Genomic DNA, 19,043 nt, shown 5'->3' on the forward strand with positions numbered 1-19,043 from the left:
AACACAAACCCCAGCTCACTGTAGCAGATTCTGCAGCTCAGTGGTGAATATTTTGCTGGCAAACCACTCTCCAGCTGCAAAATATCCCTGAATAAATGATCTACAAAGAGTGAGGAGGAAGAACAAGGTGGAACCCACGGCAGGAGCTGGCAGTGCTGGAACATCTCCCTTTTTTTTTTTTGTTGTTTGTTTGTTTGCAGGAGATGCTGAGCTCCCAGCACCAGGGGCTCACCCCGAGCTAAACTGCATCACTTTTCCTCTGTCTGAAGGGAAAACAACAGCCAGGAGAGCCAGGAAAACTTGGGAAATAAATGCCAGAAATGAGGAATATTCCCCTCCCTGCCCAACCACAGCTCCCACCCAGGGGTGTCCTCACCTGGGCCCGGCAGGGCAGCCCGGAGGGTGCATTATCTGCACATCCCCGCCTCTGAGCTGCCTTAAATACCCCCCGTGCCCCCCGTGCTGCTCCCAGCCCACCCTGCAGCGGGGCTAAGCCGGGTCTGCCTGGGCTAAGCCGGGTCTGGATGTGCTGAGCTGGGTCTGCCTGTGCTGAGCTGATCCCTGCAGGGCACAAAGGCTTTGGGGACTTTCAGCGGGCGTCTGGCTGCAGCTTTGACCGGGAGGCTGCAGAAACAGAGAGCCTGGACTGCCACAGGGTCCCCCCAGCCCTTGGGGGGGTCAGGAGCAGGGATCCTAAATCCCCTGAGCATCCAGCCCTTGGGGGATCCCAAATCCCCTGAGCACCCAGACCTTGGGAGGATCCCAAATCCCCTGAGCACCCAGACCTTGGGAGGATCCCAAATCCCCTGAGCACCCATTCTTGGGGGGATGAGATGCAGAGATCCCAAATCCCCTGAGCCCCCATCCCTCAAGGAGATGAAATCCAGGGATCCCAAATCCCCTGAGCACCCATCCCTGGGGGGATGAAATGCAGGGATCCCAAATCCCCTGAGCATCCATTCCTTGGGGTGATCCCAAATCCCCTGAGCCCCCATCCCTGGGGGGATCAGGAGCAGGGATCCCAAATCCCCTGAGTCCCCATCCCTCAGGGGGATCAGGAGCAGGGATCCCAAATCCCCTGAGCCCCCATTCCTCAGGGGGATGAGATGCAGGGATCCCAAATCCTCTGAGCATCCATCCCTGGGGGAATCAGGAGCAGGGATCCCAAATCCCCTGAGCCCCCATCCCTCAGGGAGATGAGATGCAGGGATCCCAAATCCCCTGAGCACCCATCCCTCAGGGATGAGATGCAGGGATCCCAAATCCCCTGAGTCCCCATCCCTCAGGGATCAGATCCAGGGATCCCAAATCCCCTGAGCACCCATCTCTGGGGGGATGAGATGCAGGGATCCCAAATCCCCTGAGCCCCCATCCCTCAGGGGATCAGGAGCAGGGATCCCAAATCCCCTGAGCCCCCATCCCTCAGGGATCAGATCCAGGGATCCCAAATCCCCTGAGCCCCCATCCCTCAGGGATCAGATCCAGGGATCCCAAATCCCCTGAGCCCCCATGCCTCAGGGATCAGATCCAGGGATCCCAAATCCTCTGAGCACCCATCCCTGGGGGGATCAGGAGCAGGGATCCCAAATCCCCTGAGCCCCCATCCCTCAGGGATGAGATGCAGGGATCCCAAATCCCCTGAGCCCCCGTCCCTCTCCCCCAGCAGTGCAGAACACTCCTTATGCAAGCACGAGCCTCATTACTTAAGCAATCCCACAGGTGAGTGGGAAGCCCATTTCTCCTGTGCCAAGCAGTTTTGGGTCTTATCCTCTTTTAGCTGCCACCTTTAAGATGCATTATGCAAATATTTTGGTGTCTTAAGTCATTTATGGGATTAATGTGAAGTGATTATCAGTTCTTTTTAATCATGCCAATCAATAAGTGGCTGTCAGGGACAGAGGACAAATGCAGATAAACGCTGCCATCAGCACAAGGCCCGGAAAGGGCGGAGGAGAGGAGCCAGGAGAGCAGGAGTGGGAAGAGAAAAATGGGATAATTACATCTTTGCATTTGCACAGCGCCTCGCATCCCAATGCAGCCCGAGCAGGCTGCTGTGTAAACACACTCAGCCAGGGAGGGATTGTTTTATCCAGCAGGAAAATCCAACTCCCTCTGGCTGGAGCGGCTCCTCAAAACTCAGAGAGTGCAGAGCAGCAGGATACACCCAGTGAAAACAGAACCCAGGAGATCTCTGAGATCTCCCCCAAAATCCTGTGCTTTCAGATTTTCCATGGGTTTAAAACTAAAATCATGGTGATGTGCATCAGCAAATCCAGGCTCAGGGAGCCACAGGGTCACAGGCACACTCCAGGCTCTGAGCTCCACTCAGGAGAATCCCAGGAAAACACAGCTGGGAGGCAAACTGCACCCCAAGGTGACACTGGGGGGAAAGGGAAGACTGGAGAGGAGGAAAAGAGGCTGAGACAGATTTTAACACATCCTGGGAGCTGCTCCTTGGCCCACAGGAGCCCTGGAGCCTTGGACCTGGAGGATGGAGGAGGGAGGGATGATAGATGGATGGATGATGGATGGATGGATGGATGGATGGATGGATGGATGGATGGATGGATGGATGATGGATGGATGGATGATGGATGGATGGATGGATGGATGGATGATGGATGGATGGATGGATGGATGGATGATGGATGGATGGATGGATGGATGGATGGATGGATGATGGATGGATGGATGGATGATGGATGGATGATGGATGGATGGATGATGGATGGATGATGGATGGATGGATGATGGATGGATGGATGATGGATGGATGGATGGATGGATGGATGGATGGATGGATGGATGGATGGATGATGGATGGATGGATGGATGGATGGATGGATGATGGATGGATGGATGGATGGATGGATGATGGATGGATGGATGGATGATGGATGGATGGATGGATAGATGGATCCATGGATGATGGATGATGGATGATGGATGGATGATGGATGGATGATGGATGATGGATGATGGATGGATGATGGATGGATGGATGGATGATGGATGGATGGATGGATGATGGATGGATGGATGGATGATGGATGATGGATAATGGATGGATGATGGATGATGGATGGATGGATGGATGATGGATGATGGATGGATGATGGATGGATGGATGGATGGATGATGGATGGATGGATGATGGATGGATGATGGATGGATGATGGATGATGGATGATGGATGGATGATGGATGGATGGATGGATGGATGGATGGATGGATGGATGATGGATGGATGGATGGATGGATGGATGGATGGATGGACTCATGGATGCATGGATGGATGATGGATGGATGGGTGATGGATGGATGGATGGATGGAGGATCCATGGATGGATGGATGGATGGATGGATGGATTCATGGATGGACCCTCACTCCATTCCCTCCTCTCCATCCCAGCAAACCAGACCCTTTTTTGTGCCCTGTCCCTCATGCTGAGCCCTCACTCCAGCCCCTCTCCTCCCTCCCAGTCCCTCCCAGTCCCTCCCAGCCCTTTCTGGGCCAGCACTCTGGGCTGCAGTGACTCCAGGAGGGGATGAGACCAACGGGGCAGCCCCAGACCCTCGGTCCCTTTGGCTCCTGTGAGCCAGAGTGGGCACAGAGGTGCTGAGCCAGCCTGGGCACAGAGGTGCTGAGCCAGGGAGGACACAGGATGTCCCCACAGCTGTCCCCAAGGGTCACACAGCACCCCCAGGGCTGGGGGAGGTGGCAGCCTGCTCAGCCAGCCCCAGACTGGAGCAACGCCTTCTAAATGTGTTTCATTTACAGCCATTAGCAGCGACTGCATCTTTAACGAGGAGAGGGATGAGCAGACTAATGGCTGGAGACAATTAACCGAAATATAAATCAGTGTCAGGGCCGTGCAGAGCCCAGGCAGGCAGGCAGGCACCCGCGGGCCCCGCTGCCTCTGCCAGAGCAGCGACTGCACGGGGGGAGCCGGGGGAACGAGACAATTTGGTCACAATTTCAATAATTTCCAGTAGTGGCTGCCTCTTGGTTTGCTGCAGCTCTCTGGAGTGAGGAGCTAGGAGCAGTGACCTGGCTCCAAGTGCTCCATCCTGCTGGTGGCAGAGATTCCCCAGCTCAAGGGCACTCCCAGAGAGCTCCCAGGTGCCAGGCACGAGTGCAGCCCCTGTGCAGAGGAGCAGTTCCACCCATGCTGCAGCTCCTCTCAGCACCTACAAACACAGCTCTGGGGTCAGGGGATCTGCAGAACCCACAAAAGCAGCTCCAGGATCTGCAGAACCCAGAAAAGCAGCTCCAGGATCTGCAGAACCCAGAAAAGCAGCTCCAGGATCTGCAGCACCCACAAAAGCAGCTCCAGGATCTGCAGAATCCAGAAAAGCAGCTCCAGGATCTGCAGAATCCAGAAAAGCAGCTACAGGATCTGCAGAACCCCCAAAGGCAGTTCCAGGATCTGCAGAATCCAAAAAGCAGCTCCAGGATCTGCAGAACCCCCAAAGGCAGCTCCAGGATCTGTAGAATCCAAAAAAGCAGCTCCAGGATCTGCAGAATCCAAAAAAAGCAGCTACAGGATCTGCAGAACCCCCAAAGGCAGCTCTGGGGTCAGGGATCTGCAGAACCCAGAAAAGAAAAGCAGGTCCAGGACCTGCAGCACCCACAAAGATAGCTCCAGGGTCAAGGGATCTGCAGAATCCAGAAAAGAAAAGCAGCTCCAGGATCTGCAGAAGCCCCAAAGGCAGCTCGAGGGTCAGGATCCATCTGGAGCTCTGGGTTCCTGCTCCATCTCTCCCTGGCAATCAGGAATCAGCTCTGGGTCAGGATCCATCTGGAGCTCTGGGGTTCCTGCTCCAGCCCTCCCTGGCAATCAGGAATCAGCTCTGGGGTCAGGATCAGGATCCATCTGGAGCTCTGGGGTTTTTCTGCTCCAGCCCTCCCTGGCAATCAGGAATCAGCTCTGGGGTCAGGATCAGGATCCATCTGGAGCTCTGGGGTTCCTGCTCCAGCCCTCCCTGGCAATCAGGAATCAGCTCTGGGTCAGGGTCCATCTGGAGCTCTGGGGTTCCTGCTCCATCTCTCCCTGGCAATCAGGAATCAGCTCTGGGTCAGGGTCCATCTGGAGCTCTGGGTTCCTGCTCCAGCCCTCCCTGGCAATCAGGAATCAGCTCTGGGCTGCTGCTCCTGGGGATGCACAGCACTGGGCACCAGGCAGCAGAACCCACCTGCACCTGCAGCCACACGAGCTCCAGAGCAGCTGGGATAAAACCAGAGCCAGTCCTGAACCAGCAGACACAAAATTTCACAGATCCAGGGGCTGCAAGAGAGCTGAGGGAGTGGGGAATGGCTCCAGCTCCACACCAGGCTGGGAAACTTTTCCTTAAATCAAAGGAAAGCTGGGAAAACACAGGAAAAAAATCTCTGAAGGGATGCAAAGGAAGAGACTGAAAGAGAGACTCAGGAAGTAGAATAGGGAGGAAATAAAATGGAAAAATATTTCTTTTAAAGTACATTTCTCCAGCTCTCCATCCCCTTAACGATCACCCAGTAAGTGCAGGGATTATATTAAATTTTACTGATCAATACAGCAGCCATAAAACCGTCCCGACCCTCTGCCCCTCCCTCCAATAAAGAAAGGAAAAATCCAATATGCAAAAGGAGCAATGTCAGGGCCTGCAGGGAGGGCAGTGATCAGGCCAGGCAGGGGGAGCAGCACCCAGGGCTGCTCCAAGGATGTCTCACAAGGTCCAGATTCCCACCCAAAATAAGGGAATAAACTCTGGACAGGAGTGCAGGAGAGCCCAGCCCTGCAGGGACTCAGCAGCCCTGGGGATGTGGCCCTTGGGGACAGGGGCAGGGCTGGGTTTGGGGACCCTGGAGGGGAGCAGGATCCAGCAGGAGCAGTGTGAGGCTCAGGGCTGCCCCAGGGGTGTAAATCAGGCAGGGACTGGGGAGGGAATAATGAGCTTTTGATGGGAGCCATTAAAGGGAACCCAGAGTGGTCCATAAACGCTGTTGCATCATTCCAGAAACAACCTCGAGTAACAGCACAGAGGAGGGATGGCAGGGATGTGACAGCACAGCCACCAGGGCAGTGACAGCAGAGCCACCAGGGCTGGGACAGCAGAGCCACCAGGGATGGGACAGCACAGCCACCAGGGCAGTGACAGCAGAGCCACCAGGGATGTGACAGCACAGCCACCAGGGCAGGGACAGCAGAGCCACCAGGGCTGGGACAGCAGAGCCACCAGGGCAGTGACAGCACAGCCACCAGGGCTGTGACAGCACAGCCACCAGGGCAGTGACAGCAGAGCCACCAGGGCAGGGACAGCAGAGCCACCAGGGCAGTGACAGCAGAGCCACCAGGGCTGGGACAGCAGAGCCACCAGGGCAGTGACAGCACAGCCACCAGGGCTGGGACAGCAGAGCCACCAGGGCAGTGACAGCAGAGCCACCAGGGCAGGGACAGCACAGCCACCAGGGTTGGGACAGCAGAGCCACCAGGGCAGGGACAGCAGAGCCAGCAGGGCTGGGACAGCAGAGCCACCAGGGCTGGGACAGCAGAGCCACCAGGGCAGTGACAGCAGAGCCACCAGGGCTGGGACAGCAGAGCCACCAGGGCTGGGACAGCAGAGCCACCAGGGCAGGGACAGCAGAGCCACCAGGGCTGGGACAGCAGAGCCACCAGGGCTGCTCAGATTCCCTGCTTTGCATTTTTTAAAAAATTTCTAAAGAAACATCAGCACTCCGGTCCAACCCCTGGAAAAATAAAACCTCTGTTTGGTGAATCTGGGGGCTCTGCAGGAGCTGGAGAGCAGTTCCTGCTGCAGCCCCCACACAGGACAGCAGCAATGTCACTGTTCTCCCCCAGCCTGCAGTGTCCAGCCTCCAAGGGCCATTTCATCACAGAATCATTGATTTTTAAGCCCCAGAAGGGGCTGCTCCATCTCCCTGCCCTGACCTCCTGCACAGAACCTGTCAGGAAATCAGCCCCTGCTGCTCCCAGCTCATGGTGGCAGCTCTGAGAGGGAGAAATGTGTGAGTGGTGTCTGTGCTGAGCAGAACAGAGACCCCCAACCCAACCCTGGCAGCTCTGAGAGGGATAAAATGTGTGAGCTGTGTCTGTGCTGAGCAGGACAGAGCCCCCAGCCCAACCCTGACCCCAGCAAACCCGGGGCTCTGGGAATAAAATGCTGTTTGTTCCCAGGAATGCTGAATGCCCTCAGCTCCCTCCTGACTGGAACTGGAGCTGAAAGGAGGGGATGGAACCCAAACCCATCCCACGAGCTGTGACTGCTCCCCACGCACAGGGCAGGATCAAACCCCTGCAGGCAGGGCCACCAGTCACCCTGGGACAGGGATTCTGCACAACTGTCACTGGCTGTGCCCTGGGCTGGCTGGGGACAGGGCAGTGTCCCTGTGACAGGGCTGTGTCATTATGGGGACAGGGACAGTGTCCCTGTGACAGGGGCTGTGACATTATGGGGACAGGGGCTGTGTCATTATGGGGACAAGGGCAGTGTCCCTGTGACAAGGGCTGTGTCCCTATGGGGACAAGGACAGTGTCCCTATGGGGACACAGGCAGTGTCCCTGTGACAAGGACAGTGTCGTTATGGGGACAAGGGGAGTGTCCCTGTGACAGGGGCTGTGTCATTATGGGGACAGGGACAGTGTCCCTATGGGGTCAAGGACAGTGTCCCTATGGGGACAGGGCTGTGTCATCATGGGGATGAGGGCAGTGTCCCTATGGGGGACAGGGGGCAGTGTCCCTGTGGGGACAGGGGCAGTGTCATTATGGGCACAGGGGCAGTGTCCCTATGAGCACAAGGGCAGTGTCCCTGTGACAAGGCAGTGTCCCTATGGGGACAAGGACAGGATCCTTATGGGGACAAGGGCAGTGTCCCGATGACAAGGGCAGTGTCCCTGTGCTAGGGGCAGTGTCCCTGTGACACGGCAGTGACCCTGTGGGGACAAGGGCAGTGACCCTATGGGGACAGGGCTGTGTCATTGTGGGGACAGGGGCAGTGTCCCTGAGGGTCAAGGACAGTGTCCCTGTGACAAGGGCAGTGTTGTCATGGGGACAAGGACAATGTCCCTGTGGGGACAGGGGCAGTGTCATTATGGGGACAAGGACATGATCCTTAGGGGGACAAGGGCAGTGTCCCTGTGACATGGCAGTGTCCCTATGAGCACAAGGGCAGTGTCCCTGTGACAAGGGCTGTGTCATTATGGGGACAGGGGCAGTGTCCCTATGACAGGGGCAGTGTCCCTATGGGCACAGGGGCAGTGTCGTTATGGGGACAGGGGTAGTGTCCCTGTGGGGACAAGGGCAGTGTCCCCGTGACACAGCAGTGTCCCTGTGGGGACAAGGACAGGATCCTTAGGGGGACGGGGGCAGTGTCCCTGTGACAAGGGCTGTGTCATTATGGGGACAAGGACAGTGTCCCTATAGGGACAGGGGAAGTGTCCCCATGGGGACAAGGAGAGTGTCATTATGGGGACAGGGGCAGTGTCCCTGTGACAGGGGCAGTGTCCCTGTGGGGTCAACAACAGGATCCTTAGGGGGACAAGGGCAGTGTCCCTATGGGCACAGGGGCAGTGTCCCTACGGGGACAGGAGCAGTGTCCCTGTGACACAGCAGTGTCCCTGTGCCAGGGGCAGTGTCATTATGGGGACAAGGACAGGATCCTTAGGGGGACAATGGCAGTGTCCCTGTGACAGGGCAGTGTCCCTATGGGGACAAGGACAGGATTCTTAGGGGGACAAGGACAGTGTCCCTGAGGGTCAAGGGCAGTGTCCCTAGGGGGACAGGGGCAGTGTCCCTATGAGCACAAGGGCAGGATCCTTAGGGGGACAAGGGCAGTGTCCCCATGCCATGACAGTGTCCCTGACCCCACTAAAGCCGGCCTCACTGACTCAGCACAGGGCTGGGATCAGGCAGAGCTGGGCCAGCCCCGGCTCAGCCCCGGCCCCGCCGCGCCCGCGCTGCCACCCAGTGCCACCAAGGGATTGGGGTCAAGGAGCTGCAGGGCTGGGGGACAGGGGGGGACCAGGGGAGGCTGCAGGGGAGCAGTGTGAGCCATGGGAATTCTGTGCTCTGCACAGAACCAGGCAAAGTTACCACTTGGCCACCTCTTATTATTATTTTTGTATTTAAAATTAAATTTATATACTGTTATTATACATATTTACTATATATTTATATTTATATTTTATATTTATATTTTATATTTATATTCTATATTTACATTTTACATTTATTTTTATCTATTATCTATTATATCACTATATATTTGTATTATATATTTTTATTATCTATTACATCATTATATACTTGTATTCTACATTATTGTTATCTATTATATTGTATTTATATTCTATTTCTATTGCTCAGCCTTTTGGGTAACTTCTCTAACTTCTCCATTGGTAAAATCCCCCCTGGGTCACTCTGTGCCCTTCTCACACATGGATTTGACAGAAAACAATTCCCCAGCACCCTGAGATGTCACCCACAGCCAGGAGAGGGGGAAACGAGGGAAAGAACAGAGGAGGGAGAATAAACAAATTTTCCCAACTGGAGGAAAAAAATCCCAACCCTCCCCATGGGCAGCACAGCCCTAAATCTCCCTGCAGACTGAGCCTGGAAAAACAAATTAATCATCCTGCAATGTCCCCAGCAAAATGCCCATAAAATTTCATTAATGCTCGTGACAGTTCATAAAAATGATCAGTAGGGCTGGCAAGTCCAAAATAAGGTGGAAATAAGTATGAAGATGTTTTTACTGTAAGCCTGCTTTGTCATTCAGCTCTCTGCAAGCTCATAAATAAAAATTAAAAACTGGGATGACACCACCCTGAGGGAGGGAGGAGAGGGAGCCCTGAAGTTTGGGATTTGCAGGGACACTGTCTGTGTTTCAACAACACAAGGGGCTGCTCAGATTATCCCAAATCCTTCCAAAAAAAGCTGCAGCACCCCTCCCATGGCAGAGAGGGATAAACAAAACCAGAATTACTCTAAAGAAACTCCCCCCCTTTTCCTGTAGGTGTCTAACAGCTCTTCTCACCTTTAGCTGAAGTACAATTTTAGCTCTAAATGAAGTTCTAACTGGTTTATCAGCTCCCCACTCCCCTCAGCATCAGGATTTCTGCTCAGCCATCAATGTTCCCTCCCCACCCCATCCTCAGATAAATCTTCCTGGGAATGGCAGCAGGAGCAGAAAGTGCTGCTAATGAAATGATGATGGCATCATTAATTCAGATTCAGTCATACTTTTCATCGCTCCAAATTTCCTCCTTGTTTTCCTGATCCCTGCAGGAAAGGGAGAGGCCACTCAGGTGCCTCTGTGCCTGATTCCCAAAAATCCAGGATGGGAATGGAACATTCCCTGAGCAGGGAGGGGCAGGAGGGGCAGAATTCAGCCTGGAGCCGGATCCATTTTCCTTTCCATGGCTGGGACATCTGTGCTGCCTCACTGGGGACGTCAGAGTCCTCCACAAAGTGCTCTGAATTGTCCCCAGAGCCCCCAGGAACAGCTCTGCAGCTCCCTGTGCCACCCCTGTCTGGGGACAGTGTGCCACTGCTGCTGGGGACACTGCTGCTTGGGGACACTGCTCCTGTGCCACTGCTGCTGGGGACACTGCTCCTGTGCCACTGCTTGGGGACACTCCTGCCTGGGGACAGGGTGCCATTCCTGCTTGGGAACACCCCTGTCTGGGGACACTGCTGCTGGGGACACTGCTCCTGTGCCACTGCTGCTGGGGACAGTGTGCCACTGTCTGCTTGGGGACACTGCCACTGTCTGCTGGAGCCATTGCTGCTTGGGGACACTGCTCCTGTGCCACTGCCTGTTTGGGGACACTGCTGCTTGGGGACACTGCTCTTGTGCCGCTGCTGCTGGGGACAGTGTGCCACTCCTGTCTGGGGACACTGTGCCACTCCTGCTTGGGGACACTGCTCCTGTGCCACTGCTTGGGGACAGTGTGCCATTCCTGCTTGGGGACACTGTGTCACTGCTGTCTGGGGACACTGTGCCACTGCTGCTTGGGGACACTGCCCCTGCTGCTTGGGGACACTGCTGCTTGGGGACACTGCTCCTGTGCCACTGCTTGGGGACAGTGTGCCATTCCTGCTTGGGGACACTGTGCCACTCCTGTCTGGGGACACTGCTCCTGTGCCACTACGTGCTCTCTCCAGACCCTCACTGTGCCCCTGAGCAGGGCTCAGCTCTCTCCAGACCCTCACTGTGCCCTGACACATCCCTGCTCTCTCCAGACCCTCACTGTGCCCCTGACACATCCCTGCTCTCTCCAGACCCTCACTGTGACCCTGACACATCCCTGCTCCCCCCAGACCCTCACCTGTGTCCCTGACACATCCCTGCTCCCCCAGACCCTCACCTGTGCCCCTGACACATCCCTGCTCCCCCCAGACCCTCACTGTGCCCCTGACACATCCCTGCTCCCTCCAGACCCTCACTGTGACCCTGACACATCCCTGCTCTCTGCAGACTCTCACTGTGCCCCTGACACATCCCTGCTCCCTCCAGACCCTCACTGTGACCCTGACACATCCCTGCTCTCTCCAGACCCTCACTGTGCCCCTGACACATCCCTGCTCTCTCCAGACCCTCACCTGTGCCCCTGACACATCCCTGTCCCCCCCAGACCCTCACTGTGCCCTGAGCAGGGCTCAGATCTCTCCAGACCCTCACCTGTGCCCCTGACACATCCCTGCTCCCCCCAGACCCTCACTGTGCCCCTGACACATCCCTGCTCTCTGCAGACCCTCACTGTGCCCCTGACACATCCCTGCTCCCCCAGACCCTCACTGTGCCCCTGACACATCCCTGCTCCCCCCAGACCCTCACTGTGCCCCTGACACATCCCTGCCCCCCCAGACCCTCACTGTGCCCCTGACACATCCCTGCTCCCCCAGACCCTCACTGTGCCCCTGACACATCCCTGCTCTCTCCAGACCCTCACTGTGACCCTGACACATCCCTGTCCCCCCCAGACCCTCACTGTGCCCCTGACACATCCCTGCCCCCCCAGACCCTCACTGTGCCCTGACACATCCCTGCCCCCCCCCAGACCCTCACTGTGTCCCTGACACATCCCTGCTCTCTCCAGACCCTCACTGTGCCCTGACACATCCCTGCTCCCCCCAGACCCTCACTGTGCCCTGACACATCCCTGCTCTCTGCAGACCCTCACCTGTGCCCCTGAGCAGGGCTCAGCTCTCTCCAGACCCTCACTGTGCCCCTGACAGATCCCTGCCCCCCCCAGACCCTCACCTGTGCCCCTGAGCAGAGCTCAGATCTCTCCAGACCCTCACTGTGCCCTGAGCAGGACCCTGCTGATTCAGGAGCAGCCTTGACAGCAGCAGCAGCTCCCCAGCCCTGCCCTGCTCTCCCCTCCCAAAGGAAGCAGCTCAATCACTGAATTTCCCATTTTGTTCACTTCCCCCAGCTCATTTCCAAGGTGTTTTTCATCCCCTGCTTCCCCTCAGCCTGATTTATTCCCTTTTTTCCCTCCTGCCTGCCCTGATGCATTCCCCTTCACCACCCCACACCCCCCCGAGCTGCAGTGATAACAAAGCTCAGCTAAACCCTCCTGCAGCCCCTGCTGAACCCAGACCTGATTCCAGGGCTCTGGGGCAATCTGGGCCACTCAAAAACACAAAACCTTCTCCTGTCCTGCCACATAAACCCCAAATCCTTCTTCTGCCACATGGCATAATGGGTTTTTTTCCCTCTAAATGGACAGCTTGTGACAGCTGGACTCATCAGGAAAAGCAAAATTTCTGTTCCCAAGGGGAATTACTGAGGTTTCTTCCAGGACAGAGCTAAACTGAAGGGAACAGTCAAGTTGAGGAAGACTAGGAAATGTATTTGACATAAAAATCAGACCATTATTTTATTCCATGCATTGAAAATTCAGAATTATCCCTTTTTTTTAAGACAGGGATTCTAATTTCCAAAGGTGTTGGCACCCTCAGCTGCCATTGTGCAGAACCATTGCTCACAGGGCCATTAATTAAGGCACTGTCAGCACTTCCACCCCAAACCTCTGCCTGTTAGGAGTTTATAACTGAGCCATAAAACTCTGCTCTGGGCTGAAATTTAGCATGAAAGGCTGTGCCTGGAAGGAATCCATCCTTTTGTGTCTGAGAGTCCCAAAAGCTTGGAGCAGCAGAGCAGGGGTTTTATTCTAAGGGCTGCCTTTCAAAAACCTGTTTTTATGGTGCTGGCTGAGCTGGGCCTGCACTGGCTCATTGTGCTCACTCTGGGGTGGGGTTTGTGAGCTGGAAAATGTTGGAATTTTGGGGGTTTGTGGTTCTGTCTGGGCTGGGTTGAACACCAGAGGATTTCTGAGCCCAGGGCATTTCCCACCTGCCCCAGGTGAGGCTGAATTCCCTCTCCAGGGTCAGTTCAGGACAGGGACATTGTCCCCTGCTCCATCACTGCCATCATTCCCCCCTTTTTTCCACCTCTAACTGAACAGATTCACTCAAAACATCAAAACCTGCTTTTGGCAGAACTCAGACTCACTCAGGTTCCTCTTCCCTGATTTCCCCTCTCTGCCCTGTCCTGTTTTCTCCTCCCTGAGAGGTTCCCCAGCTGCTCAGATTTATTGTTCTCAATCTAAAAAAACCCAGCACTTTTCTACAACTTTCTGACCTGGCAATCCAGACTAAAAGAGACCTTTCAAAATGCCAGATTTCAGTGCAAATTTCTGCAGCTGGATTTTTAAAGGATTGGAAGAGTTTGTGACTGCTGGCTGCACGAAAGATAATGCACCACACCCAGGCTCTCCACGGAGGAATATTCATGTTTGCAACTGGAAATCTTTCCATTTATGAATTCCCACCTTCTCAGGACCAGAGCAAACACATCAAAACTGGGTTTTCTTTAGAAATAATGTAATGTACATTCTTCAATGTAAAAGGGATTGGTTATCCCCCAGAATACAACCTCCCCCAAAATAAAAAACAAAGCAGAGGGTGTGTGGGGAGAATGAGGAGCAAAGGGAGGGAGGAAAAGCCCCCAGGAGTGACAGAAATGTTCATTCAGATCAGAAACTCCCAGCCAGCACCCAGAACTGTACCTGCAGGAGCTCTCTCGGAAGGAGATGTTCAAATCCCAGTGGGTGTGAATCCTGCAACAAGGCAAGGAGAGGTCAGAGGCACGGGCTGAGCACTCACCTGCTGTCCCAAAAAACCCTGCTGCACCCTGGGGACACCCCCAGCCCCAAACCCTGCCTTGTCCAGCCCCAAACCCTGCCTTGTCCAGCCCCAAATCCCCCAAACCCTGCCCTGTCCAGCCCCAAATCCCCAAACCCTGCATTGTCCAGCCCCAAACCCTGCTTTGTCCAGCCCTAAATCCCCAAACCCTGCCTTGTCCAGCCCCAAATCCCCCAAATCGTGCCTTGTCCAGCCCCAAATCCCCCAAACCCTGCCCTGTCCAGCCCCAAACCTGCCTTGTCCAGCCTCAAATTCCCCAAACCCTGTCGTGTCCAGCCCCAAATCCTCAAACCCTGCCATGTCCAGCCCCAAACCCCCCAAACTCTGCCTTGTCCAGCCCCAAACCCCCCAAACCCTGCCTTGTCCAGCCCCAAATCCCCAAACCCTGCCTTGTCCAGCCCCAAATCCCCCAAACCCTGCCCTGTCCAGCCCCAAATCCCTCAAACCCTGCCTTGTCCAGCCCCAAACCCTGCCTTGTCCAGTCCCAAATCCCCCAAACCCTGCCTTGTCCAGCCCCAAACCCTGCCTTGTCCAGCCCCACTTTGGAACTCTGTGTCCACAGCAGGACCCAGGAGCTGCTCAGCACTGGGAAATCCTCTCTGCTCCTTCCTGCCCCTCTCCCTTCCATCCTGACCCTCTCTGCTCCATCCTGACCCTCCCTGTTCCATCCTGACCCTCCCTGCTCCATCCTCATCCTCTCCTGCTTCATCCTGACCCTCTTGTTTCATCCTGACCCTCTCCCTTCCACCCTGACCCTCTCTGCTCCATCCTCATCCTCCCTGCTCCATCCTGACCCTCTCCTGACCCTCTCTGCTCCATCCTGACCCTCCCTGTTCCATCTTCATCCTCTCTGCTCCATCCTCATCCTCTGTGCTCCATCCTGACCCTCCCTGTTCCATCCTGACCCTCTCTGCTTCATCCTGACCCTCTCTGCTCCATCCTGACCCTCCCTGTTCCATCCTGACCCTCTCTGCTCCATCCTCATCCTCTCTGCTCTATCCTGACCCTCCCTGCTCCATCCTGACCCTCTTGTTCCATCCTAACCCTCTCTGCTCCACCATGACCCTCTCTGCTCCATCCTGACCCTCTCCCTTCCATGCTGACCCTCTCTGCTCCATCCTCATCCTCTCCCTGCTCCACCCTGCCCCTCTCCCTGCTCCCCCATCCCTGGGAGCTGCAGGAGCTGTCTCAGCTCCCAGGCCCCGTTCAGAGGAGGCAGAACGAGCTCAGTGCTGACATTTCAGGCAGAAGCCCCAGACGTGTCTGTGCCGTGCTCCCTCCCAGCTGGAAATGAATTATCAGCAATTTCCCACCTCAGGAACGAACCCAGCACCTTCTGTCACTCTGCCTGTGACAGGCAGGAGCAGCAGCTTGGGGAGGAACAGTATCCCAAATTAAGGCAGAGCAGCCAGGGGGATTGGGGCTTTGATGGGATTTTTTGGTTTTTGATGGGATTTTTTGGTTTTTGATGGGATTTTTTGGTTTTTGATTTTTTTCCTTTTTCCTTTTTCTCCTTTCCTCCTTACACTTCACCATCTTTGCTGCTCTCATCTCCTTCCTGGGCCAGAAGGATTTTGTTCTGGTTGGGGAATTTTACCCTGCAGCACCCTGGGGAAGTCAGTGGCTGTTTCCCTCCTCTGTCCCTCAAATCCACATCAGGACAAAGACACCTCCCCAGCACCCTGAGCAGGTGTTTGAGCTTCATCCTCATCCTCATCCTCACCCTCATCCTCAATTCATCCTCATCGTCCTCCTCCTCCTCACCCTCATCCTCATCCTCCTCATCCTCATCCTCCTCCTCATCCTCACCTCATCCTCATCCTCATCCTCATCCTCATCCTCATCCTCACCTCATCCTCACCCTCATCCTCACCCTCATCCTCACCTCCTCCTCACCTCACCCTCATCCTCATCCTCATCCTCATCCTCACCTCATCCTCATCCTCATCCTCACCTCCTCCTCATCCTCACCTCATCCTCCTCCTCACCTCATCCTCCTCCTCACCTCATCTTCATCCTCATTCTCACCTCATCCTCACCTCATCCTCATCCTCATCCTCCTCCTCATCCTCCTCCTCACCTCATCCTCATTCTCATCCTCACCTCATCCTCATCCTCACCTCATCCTCACCCTCATCCTCATCCTTACCCTCATCCTCACCTCATCCTCCTCCTCATCCTCATCCTCACCCTCATCCTCACCTCATCCTCCTCCTCATCCTCATTCTCATCCTCACCTCACCCTCACCCTCCTCCTCACCCTCACCACCCCACTGCGGGGATTTGCCCAGAGCTGTCCTGCCCCACCCTGTTCAACCCCAGATGCTGTCACTGCATTTCTCCCCTTCCCCTCCCACTCTTTAAAATAAAAATTAAACTCATCAGCCCCCAGAACAATGCTGGGCTGGAATCCAGCGGTGTGTGAGGATCCTGCTGCTTTCCCCAGCCCGGAGATTCCTGGGACAGCACCAGGGGATCCTGACAGGCAGTTTGCACCTCGGCCTGGAAAAGCTCCCAGGCTGAGCTCACCATTCAGCAGGGCTGGGTGGAATCTCCCTGGGAGGGTGAGGAAGTCAAAGCTTCCCAAAGTCCTGCACAGCCATGGAATTTGTGCAGTCTCATTAAGAATTACGGGATCGTTAAGGCTGGAAAAGCCCTCTAAGCTCAGCCAGCCCAACTTTTGCCCCAGGTGCCACATCCACCCCTTCCCTGAGCATTTCAGGGATGGTGATTCCAGCCCTGCCCTCGTTTGGAGTCTGGGATAATCCAAGGGCAGCAACAAAGCCCAGACTGCCCAAGGCTGAGGTGAGGGACCAGCCCAGAAACTTCCAGAAGCTCCAGTTCCAACCCCCAGAGCCTTTCCTGCAGCACAGCCCAGCCCTCAGAGCAGCAGGAATGGGACAGAGAGGAAAAGGCAAAGTGGTGAAGGCAGCAATGCATGTGTTGGTGGTGCCAGGGGTGCAGGGACACATCCAGCTGTGCAGGGGCACACTCAGGGGTGTATGGGACACATCCAGCTGTGCAGGGGGCACATCCAGCTGTGCAGGAGGCACAGCCAGGGGTGAAGGGGGCACAGCCAGGGGTGAAGGGGGCACATCCAGGGGTGTATGTGGCACTTCCAGCTGTGCAGGGACGCATCCAGATGTGCAGGGGGCACACCCAGCTGTGCAGGGGGCACAGCCAGGGGGGCAGGGGGCACATCCAGCTGTGCAGGGGGCACAGCCAGGGGTGAAGGGGGCACATCCAGCTGTGCAGGGGGTACTTCCAGCTGTGCAGGGGCACATCCAGCTGTGCAGGGGGCACATCCAGGTGTGCAGGGGGCACATCCAGCTGTTCAGGGGGCACATCCAGCTGTGCAGGGACACTTCCAGCTGTGCAGGGGGCACTTCCAGCTGTGCAGCAGCACATCCAGCTGTGCAGGGGCACATCCAGCTGTGCAGGGGGCACATCCAGCTGTGCAGGGGCACATCCAGCTGTGCAGGGGGCACATCCAGGGGTGCAGGGGCACATCCAGCTGTGCAGGGGGCACATCCAGCTGTGCAGCAGCACATCCAGCTGTGCAGCAGCACATCCAGCTGTGCAGAGTGCACTGTACCAAAGCAGTGGGAGTTTACCCCAGCTGGGAGCAGCCTGCTCTCCTCCAAGGAGATAAAGCTGAGCCAGGAGACCTCCAGACAAAGTGCTGGGGAGCAGGAGAGCACAGCAGGGAGAGCTGGGGATCGCTGCCTGAGAGCTGCCAAACATTCCTCCTTCATCTCCTCATAAACAGGCGAAGCAATTACAGTAATTAAAGATTTGAGATAAGAGCACTTTGTGTTTGGGGGGCCCAGCATTATCAATTAGGGAGTTATCACCTTGTTCTCCCTCCTAATGAGACAATCCTGCACTGAACTGTGCGGCATTAAAAGCACAATTACGGGGGCAGGAGTGACTGGGAGGGTTCCTGTGCTCCAGCCCAGGTGCATTCCCAAAACACCTTCCCATTCCCAGCTCCTGGGCAGCTGCAGTGATAAACCCACTTTAATTACAGGAGGATTTTATGGCAAGAGCTGGTGGCTCCTTTGTCTCCTCAGCTGCTGAGGGTGCCAGCATCTGTCCAGGGAAGGGGGAGCAGCTCCTCTCTGCCAGGCAAGGAGCACATAAAACATCAGGAAAGCAATTCCAGCCCTGCAGCTCCCTCTGCTCTGGGTTTATTGGGCTTGTCTGGGGATCTGAGCCCTGCTGTGCATCACAGGGAGGTGACAGCCCCAGGAGCTGCAGGGATCTGCAGGGCAGGCTGAGGCTCGCTGCCTCCAGGGGTTTGTTTCCCTGGGGTTACAGATCTCAAATTCCTGGGTTTTCAGAGGGCTGAGAGGACCTGGAATTTTGCAGCTGAATATTGAGAGGCCAGGAGAGGTTACCAGGAGCCAGCTCAGACAGCCCCTTCCCCAAGGCTGCACAACTGCAGGGTGAGGGTCCATGGCACTGACAAAAACAGCATCAGAACCAAGCAGAATCAGAAATCAAAATCAAAACAGCATCAAAACCAGGATCAGCTCCCTCTCCCTGCTGCAGCCCCATCCCTCCCTCACTCCTGGAGGCTCTCAGGCTGCTCTGACATTTGTGACCAAACACAAACCCCACACCTTGCTGCTACCCCTTCCCACACCCTGCTCCCCACACTGCACTGCCCAGCTCCATCACAGCAGAATCTGAAAGCAGGGGCAGGATCTGGGGCCCCACACCTCTGTGTTTCACACAGCTGGAGCCCACAGATGATTCCTTGGCCACAAAGCCACAGAGCCCTGGACAGAGAGTGAGACCCAGCTGAAAATCTGCAAATCCAGATT

The 19,043-nt window shown here is 55.6% G+C and overlaps 1 protein-coding gene across 7 annotated transcripts in view; it reads right to left on the reverse strand.

Moving 5' to 3' along the window:
* SAMD11 (sterile alpha motif domain containing 11) overlaps positions 1-19,043 on the reverse strand; it is a 103,796-nt gene that overhangs the window by 59,875 nt on the left and 24,878 nt on the right. For all 7 annotated transcript variants that reach the window (XR_004420031.2, XR_006163107.1, XR_006163106.1 and 4 more), the window contains exon 4: positions 14,079-14,129. Coding sequence is in view for 4 of the 7 variants with exons in the window: in XM_033079479.2 (XP_032935370.1) it covers positions 14,079-14,129 (51 nt within the window). In the remaining 3 variants the exon portion in view is untranslated. The remainder of the gene's footprint in view (positions 1-14,078; positions 14,130-19,043) is intronic.

The sequence above is a fragment of the Catharus ustulatus genome, chromosome 24, assembly GCF_009819885.2.
Source record: "Catharus ustulatus isolate bCatUst1 chromosome 24, bCatUst1.pri.v2, whole genome shotgun sequence".
Taxonomy (NCBI): domain Eukaryota; kingdom Metazoa; phylum Chordata; class Aves; order Passeriformes; family Turdidae; genus Catharus; species Catharus ustulatus.